Consider the following 8793-nt stretch of genomic DNA (forward strand, 5'->3'; position numbering starts at 1 on the left):
TGCTGGAATTAATTTAAGCCTCCTTTATGTCGTCCCCTTAGACTAGCATCTTAAATAAGCATCTTCAAGACCTTATGGAAGGACTTACAGCCAAGGTATTTCGAACGTATAATGCCTCCATTACGCTACAGCAGCAGCTAAAGGAGCTCACAACTGGTAAGTACTTTTTGGATTAGCACACCTCATACTTTTCTGTTTCTGTGTTGATTGTAACATCGATCCAAATGCAGGCTTAAGAGCCACTGGCTGGAAATTACTGGGGCTTCTCCACAGTTCCATGTTCTGTTCAGAGGCAATTATTTTTGAACCACATTGAACAAAGTTCCAAAGTTGCTGTTGTGGCTAGCTGACCTTCTGAAGAGGAAGGAACTGAAATCTGTGCCTTTCCAAGTCCATTTCGGATTTGAAATGTGCCCAGCAGTACCTTGAATTAGGTCAGAGGCAGCTTGTCAGGCAGTGCCAAGTGGCAAAGAATGTCAAAGGAGACCGCAGAATTCTTAAACAACTGTGGTTTCCAAGAGATCTTCAAAGGTGTGTTGAAACATTTAAAATAGGAAGCTACTAGTGCATAGGAATGGCATCTGTGACTTGCCATTGCTAACCTGGTGCCCTCCAAATGTTTTGGACTACAACTTCTAAGAAGGTGTACAGAACATCTGGATGGCACCAGGTTGACAAAGGCTGCCCTAAATTAGCCAGGCCAGAGAGAAGACAACTAGCCAGGACACTTGGTAAATCTCTCACAGCCTTCCAGGATTTATTTGGTTCCCTTAGTTCCCAGGAGAAAACAATTATAACCCATCTCCCACCACAGTAGATGTCTATAATATGCACCTCAATCAGATAATGTTCTGTCCACAATGAAGGCAGGCTTGACCCTGGGCTTCAAGGCTTTGCCAGATAAAGATGTTCTGTTTGTGGTGTTCGTATAAATCGTATAAAATCCAGCAAGCCAGGGCTTGCAGAGAAGGAATGCTAGAGGCAAATAATGGTTAGATCAGAGACCATGGATAACTATTGAAATGCAAGGCGTTTAAACTGAATACTGGAGCTGATACACTAGAATAGAAGTTGTAACCGTTAGCATTTTCAAGCTTGCATAAGGAATGTAGAAATCTGCTTTGCATCCAGTCATGGCATTTTTTTTCATCTACCCCCAGTATTACTCACTCCATGGTCTCAGGCAGAGACCTTCCCAATCACTTGCTCTCTGATTCTGTTAAGCGGAAGTGCCAAGGATTAAACTTTAGATCCTTTACATGCAAAGTATATGCTCTGCCACTAAGCTGTGGACTCTCCTCAAAAGAGCAAATCTTTCTGTATGCAGTCGTCCCTCTGAACTCCATCTCTCCCCTTTGTTGCCTGAGATCCTTAACTAGAAATGCGGGGGGCTGAACCTCAGACCTTCTGCATGCAAAACATGTTATTTACTATTAAGCTACAGCGCCCAATCTCATTATAAGCATGGTACAGATGACTGAGTGCCAAGCTGCTCATTTCTCATCCCCATGAAAAAGTGAAATTACCCAAGAGAGAGGTAGACTTTTCCATACAGAAATGCAATTTTCACTTATTAATTTTGAACTTTTCTAGCGGATGATAATGTCCCAGCAAAGATCCTGTCTTATAACCGTGCCAATAGAGCTGTTGCTATTCTCTGCAATCACCAGAGGGCGCCTCCAAAGACCTTTGAGAAATCCATGATGAATTTACAGAGCAAGGTAACTGACTGCTTCCTTTCGTTAAAACCCAAACCAAGACTTAATTTGGCTACCTCTGTTTCTTAGCTGACCTGTCTCAAGCTCTCCTCTAACTTCACTAGTGAAGCTTGTTTCTGTGACTTTTAGAAAGACAAACCTGCTTGATTTTATTACAGAAAATCATTCTTAAAATCCTTCCTGTTTCTGACTGAATTGCACATCAGGCAAGTCGCCTTTTAGTCCTGCAGGAGAAATATCTATAAAGCATCTCTAGTGGGGTCACAAAAACGTACCATAATTATTTTTTTGCTCCTGACAGCTCTCTGATGTTATGATACATTTTCCCATCCTGATTTACTCACAGGATACTGGGCAAAATCCAGAGAGTCCCTTACATGACCAGAAAGCATTTCTTTTATATAAGGACAGTCTCCTTAACCTCCTGGGCCATTTTCCATGCTGCTTGAGAAGGACCACCAACTCCCAGGAACAGTTTTTGGGGGGGTTGTTCAGGAAGGGTGAAGGTGTGAAAGCCCCTTTGTGCGAGCAAAATTCTGCTCCTGGTTTTCTGGATGCCACCTGTATTTAGACACTCTTGAGGAAAGGAATAACTTGATTTAAAGAACAAGAGGCTTGGGAGCTTTCCTGAGGTTTCTCTGAGACATCATAAAGATCAATGCTGAAGAAAAGTTTTATAGTTGAATTCGAAAGCTTCTTGACCAGTTGACCTCAGGGGAGACTTCCAGCTTGTCTGCACAAACTGTCAATCACATGGCAAAGCTGTATTTGGACCCACAGGTGGAGAAATCATTTGAGTGAATGTTTTTTCCAAATGCCTAAAGTTCCTTGCATTTAGAAAATTAAATAGAAATTCAGAAAGTTTCAATCGTAGCAGTTTCTCTGATGTGTTCATTTTCTGTATCCACATTCCTGGAGAAAAGCTTGAACGTGCAACCCTTCTCCCACCTGTAGTCTGAAGTGGTCAGATCCAAAAATTATTTTACCGTGTGATGAACTATTTGTGTGGCTCAGGTCTTATTTTTCTAAAGATTCCTTAAAGGCTATGACTTTCTCATTATCTTGTGATTCCATATACAATGGCTTGAGGATAATGGTGTGGTTTAACACAAAATTATCCACCTTCCTCCTCTACAAAATTGCAAACCTATCTATATCGAGTATTTGATTATATTTTGCTTGTCTAAACCACCTTTTTACTTTTCAGGTTATTTCTGGCAAAAACCCTGAGGTCATTTTGGTTAGGTTGGTTTACAGCCTGAATCTATTTTATTAATTAGTGGGGTGTTCTTTTTGGCTTTCATAATATCTAACCTGGCTGCTTCAGTTGTTAGGACTGACAGCTTTGACAGAATGATAACGACTTGTTTGCTTTCACTCTCTCCGCCCCGCCCCCCCCCCTCACTTGTCCCATTATTCTTAGCTGAGCTGAACAGTCTGTCAGTCACAGTTCAGGTGAACGGAGCTGCGAACCTTCAGCTTCAGGTCATCTTACTTAGTTTGCCGCAGATGACACAGCTTCTGCTTTTCATTCCATTAGAACAGAGATGGGGAACCTGTGGCTCTACAAATGTTGTTGGCCTGGAACTGATGGGAGCTGGCATCCAAGAGCATCTCCAAAGCCATGTTTTAGAACAAACCCATGATTGCTTGGGCCGAGAAGGTTTCCTGACGTGACCTAGCAGTCACCCATTGACTATTTGTGTTGTACACTTTGTTTCCTGAATTCCATTATTCATATGAAGGGTTGCTAGCTCTGTGTTGTGTAGCTGTACATGTGAATCTTTGTCTTAAACTTTTCCTGAGCCCTAGGTCCCGTCCGTCCCCCCCCCCCCCAGATCTAATAAAGTTGCAACTTGGCAGGGTCTTTTGAGGGGCACCCCGCTCAGAGGATTCTCCTGCCAACAGAAGCAAACTTGGCACCCCGGCCAGGGCTTCTAGTCTGACAGTGTTGGACTTGTGACACATCAGGTATTTGTTGGATAAAACCTTGAGTCTTCTCAGGTTGGCCTGAGAAGCATCCATCTAGGCCCAGGATGGGAGATCTGTGGCCCTCCAGATGTTGCTGGATTGAAACTCCCCCATTCCAGCACACCTGAACTTTGGCCATGCTGGCTGGGGTTGATGGGAGCTGGGAGTCCATCAGCATCTAAAGGAGCACAGGTTCCCCACCCATGAGTTGTGTCTCCTGATTTTCCCAGGCGTAACATGTGACTTTTGTATAGGCTTTCCTCACCCTAGTGCCTCCTTCAGTTTAGTCCCTGCCGTTGCCCAAAGACAACTTTTTTTTCTCATTTCCTTCTCTTCTCTGGCTTTGTGCTCAGGTTTACTCTTTTTTATTTCTTTCATATACTTTTCTTCCGTAGCCTTTGAAACTCAGCATTTGCCCATACCTTTGCAGATCATGGCAAATGTCACTAGGGCATCCAGGAATCCACTAACATTGACATTATTGATGTTACTGTACCAACATGGTTGTCTGCATTTATACTCGCCCAACTTTACAATTTAGAGCTGTATGCATTTGTAAAGGCATTCTTCAGAACATTCAGCCTCCAGCTTAGATGACCATTTATATTTCTTTGGAACCTGTACTTAGATCTCACCTAGCCTCCCCATGTTGCTCTGTCTCCCGTGGCAACCTGAGAAACAAATAATAGCTCACATACCATGAATGGGCTTTCTAGGCTGGTACGGGGCGGCAGCTACTGCCACACCATTGTCTGTCGTGATGGCTGCCTGATCTACAATTTGCTTCAAGCTTAGCCATGGATCAAACTGCACAGAGGAGCTTGGGTGAGGAGATTATTCAAGTCACTTTTCCCTGCTTTGGGCAAATCAATAGAAACAGCCCTCTAAATGGATAATTGCTTATGCCACTCACAGTAAATGAATCAATGTTCCTTTGTAAGTGCAGTGCCATAAGTTTGTTATCTAAAGTCCTGGTAATCACTTCTGCAAGTTTGATCCTTGCATGCCTATCTAAAAATGTAAATCCCAACCAGCTCTTCTGTGAAACTTTAGTCAAGGTAAAAAAAAAAAAAGGCTTGTGGACACCCAGTGAAGTGTGTTGGACAGAGACGCTGCCTTGGTATCTAGAATTCCAATGGAGACAAAAGTCTACTGCAGCTTGTCAGCTCCACACCTTCCATCTCCTGCTTTCTGTTTGTGTTTTGCCTTCCCTAGATTGATGCCAAGAAGGAACAGCTGGCTGATGCCAAAAGAGAACTGAAAAGCGCCAAAGCCGATGCCAAGGTCCGGAGGGATGAGAAATCTAAAAAGTAAGTCACGTTGCTGTGGCACTCGCGTGTATCCAAAGACTTCTGCATGGCGCTCAGGGCAACCAACTTTGCCCAGAATGATATTTCTGTTTAAATGGCTCACCTTGTCACTGGGATGGTACTATGTGAAGGGAAGAAAAAAACCTTCTCTCTACCTCCTGCCTAATTTTATATACCTCTACCATGTCTCCCCTTACTTGTCAGGAAAAAAACTTTATCACACAGTGCCTAGTGGCTACCACAGTATGTAGTAATGGCCACCAACTTTAAGACAGTTTTAAAAAGAGAATCAATAGATTCATGCCTGTCATGAAAAAAAAGCTATCAATGGCCACTAGTCATGATAGCTGTAGTCTTTCTTCAGGATCAGAGACCACATGCCTCTGCATACCAGTAACTGTGGAGCAACTGAGGGAGAGGGCTGTTGTGTTCATGGCCTGCTTATGGGCTTCCCAGAGGCATCTGGCTAAGCACTGTGGCAAACAGAATATTGGACTAGATTAGCCTTTGGTCTGAGCTAGCAGGTCTGTTTGGGTGTTCTTCATTCCCATAGAAAGAAAATCCATTTAGAGTTCCAACCTGAGATTTTTTCCCCCCTATCTCCTTGCCCCTCACAGGACCGTAGAAAGTAAGAAGAAAGCAGTACAAAGGGTTGCAGAACAGCTGATGAAATTGGAGGTCCAAGCTACAGACCGGGAGGAAAACAAGCAGATTGCCTTGGGGACCTCCAAACTAAATTATCTGGATCCTAGGATTTCTGTTGCCTGGTAAGCTCTTGCCTGTTGGGGAAGAAAGTGCAGCCTCCACCCTGTTGCCTTGCTTCAGTCTTTGAAAGGAAAAGAGGCATTGGTTCTGCTGGGATGCACTTTTTGGCTGTAAACACCTTTTGCTGTTCATCCTTTTTATTCCTTTCTCTCTCTCTCTCCCTCTCTCTCCAGGTGCAAGAAATTTGGAATACCTATAGAGAAGATCTATAACAAAACCCAACGGGAGAAATTTGCCTGGGCAATTGACATGGCAGATGAAGATTTTGAGTTCTAAGCTGATTTTAATGGGCTGAATCTTATGAATGAGAAGGGGAATAGCTTGGTTTTAGGGAGATTGATAAAACTGTGAGCCTTACTTGTCCTTTATATTTGGGGGAGGGGAGGGGGGTGTTGGGGGGGGGAAGCGAGTGTCTGATGAAATACCCAACATCTTTGAGAAAAGATAGGCCTGGAAATATTATAGAGTTGCTGAGCCAGTTGTCCTATGGACAACTTATTTAAACCTGTTTCAGAAACCCAAATTCTAGCTGTATGGTTTGTGTTTTTGTCTCTGGAGGGGGAGGACAAGTGGATGGGGGAATTTGTTAACCTTCTGCCAGGCAAATTCACCATTACACTGAGGAGCTTGGAAATCATTAGCTACTGTATACAGAATCCAATGAGATATTGGTGTGTTTTTACAGTTAGGGTTTTGCAATAACTTCTATATTTTAATAGAAAATGGATTCCCTTAATTTCCCGCCCCGTCTCCCTCATTAATTTAACACAACTGAAGCCCTCAGCACACTGGCTCTGGCCACAACAGTCATCATGGAAACACCCAGTTGTTTTCATTTTTACTTGCCACCATCATGGTATTGAAAACCTATAATAAAAATACAACATCTCTTCAAAGCAAAGCATGATGGGAAGATCCTTCCTGACTTGAGTGTTATTTTCTTTTTCTTTCTTTTTTTGTTAATGTGAATTTTTACTACTTTTAATTATTTTAAAATATTTAAGCTTTTTCTTCTTCTTGATCTTAAAGATCATGTAGTTTTGTAGGGGGTAGGAAGGAATGGGCTGCGGAAGGTTGATGCATTATGAGTACAAATAAATTGGTAACAAAATGTTTCCCATCATACTTTGTTCTGAGTACATAATATATATATATAGATATATATATATCAGGAATATCCACATTTGTGGGTTTTGTTTTGCTTTTTTTGGCAGGGTTGTTTTTCTTTTCTCCCTCCTTTTTTTAAAAAAAGAAAACTCCACCCTCCTCTCTTTTACTTGAAAGATTTTATTGTGTAAAAAGAACTTTCACAGGTCAATAAAATTTTGAGGGAAGTGAGCTTTGGTCCAAAAAAAAGGAAAAATAATCAAGATCTTAGGTCTTTTTATTATTTTTTTCTTTTGTAATTGTGTACAAAAACTTTAAAAAAAAATTAAAGCAGAATTTTAATGTGAAACCTTTTTTGCTATAATCCATTAGTTTTAGAGGCATTGTTAGCTTAGTGTGGTGCAAAAACAAGTTTCCCGCAGTCTTTCCTCAACAAGTATCTTCTATTTTTATCATGAATCCCCTTTTAATCAACTGTAGGTTATTTAAAATAAATTCCTACAACTTAACGCAATGCCAGCATCTGTGTGTTCTTGTACCCAGAGAGCTGAATGGCTGGCTGCAGGCCAATAGCTGTCAGGAGATGCCTTGGGGAAGGATGTGGGGTGTGGAGGTGCTCCAGGATGAAATGCCTGAGGAACTATGGATCGGAGGCGCAGTCAAGATTCCATGTGGCCTTCAACACCGTAGACATTGGCAGCCAAATAGTAGATTGCCAGTTCTCTGGGTATTTTTGTACAGTGCCTTGCATGTTGGATCTTGCATATATATCAAGTTATCTAGGGGCAGCCTGGTTCTGAAGATTTCCCTCTAGCTCCAATCCGCAGCCAAAACCATTTTTTCATGGCTGGTTCTTGGCACTCTTCTCTAGAAGCAAACAAGGACAATTGTTTAGGAAGGAAGCGCTATATTCTTCAAGAAGACTATAGCTACACTTTTTCTGGAGATCAAACCATTTGCTTTCTTGACTTGGAGAGCCTCAGAATACCGCATCTTATATGTGTCTTGCTTTCAAGAGTTTGGAGAGCTAAGGCATTCTCCAACATGAACTCAACGCTAGTCCACCTGCTTTGACAGAGTTGACTGGCATGTCATCTTGTGCCTTTGTACAAAAGACAGGACACATGTTCACTTTTCTTAAATTGGCACTTATGGCCTGCATCAGGAATCGGGTATGCTTGAAATCGCAAGAAATTGGAGCCTCAAAACCAACAATATTCAAAGGTGTGAATAATTGGAAATAATGGCCATACACATCTAACCATATATAGCTGTCAGATCTTGGGTAGCAGTCAGTTTGCTGTATTACAGGTGCTAAATGGCTTTTCACATCTGCATTCTATGACCATTGACCTTGCTGCTGTTTGGCACTGCCACTCCAAAATGAATCAGGCCTGACAGCAGCTCCTAGGGCCTTTTTAAATCCCTGTTTGAGGTTGGTTTATCTTAAATTTGCACATTCAAACCAGATACTGAAATGAATGTTTCAGAATCACAGGTAATGTAAACAGGTAAAGGTAACGAGACTCGTATGTATTCTGTGTACCTCCCTCACCTTCCTACAAATTCCATTTACACAACAAGGAAATACTAGCCCTGTGAACAGAATAAATTTTTTATACACCAAGTGTTTTTATGGATGCTTGCTCGGTTTGATCATTTTGCTTGTTAGTCAGAATTTCATAAAAGACCTAGAGTAGCCTTCTCTAGGACAAATGAAGGCGGTATAAGGAGAAACTATAGGCAGGAGATCTGTCTACCTCTTGACCACTGGAACTGGATTGCTTTGATGCCTTTTAATAAAGGGTTCAGTATATTCTCCTTATCAGTAATCTTTACAACATTCGGATAAGGTAGGTCAGTGCTTCCATGTTGTAGATGAGAAGTTATTTTAAGCCTTATTGGGGTGTTCTCCCACAAAC

At 41.9% G+C, this 8793-nt stretch overlaps 1 protein-coding gene across 1 annotated transcript in view; it reads left to right on the forward strand.

Moving 5' to 3' along the window:
* The window catches only part of TOP1 (DNA topoisomerase I), a 75889-nt gene extending 67391 nt beyond the window's left edge, over positions 1-8498 (forward strand). The window contains exons 17-21 of the mRNA XM_035121457.3: positions 42-156; positions 1594-1721; positions 4905-4999; positions 5617-5766; positions 5938-8498. Coding sequence (XP_034977348.1) covers positions 42-156; positions 1594-1721; positions 4905-4999; positions 5617-5766; positions 5938-6040 — 591 coding nt within the window. The 3' untranslated portion in view covers positions 6041-8498. The remainder of the gene's footprint in view (positions 1-41; positions 157-1593; positions 1722-4904; positions 5000-5616; positions 5767-5937) is intronic.
* The last annotated feature ends 295 nt before the right edge of the window (positions 8499-8793 follow it).

Source organism: Zootoca vivipara, chromosome 7 (genome assembly GCF_965207765.1).
Source record: "Zootoca vivipara chromosome 7, rZooViv2.hap1.1, whole genome shotgun sequence".
Taxonomy (NCBI): Eukaryota; Metazoa; Chordata; class Lepidosauria; order Squamata; family Lacertidae; genus Zootoca; species Zootoca vivipara.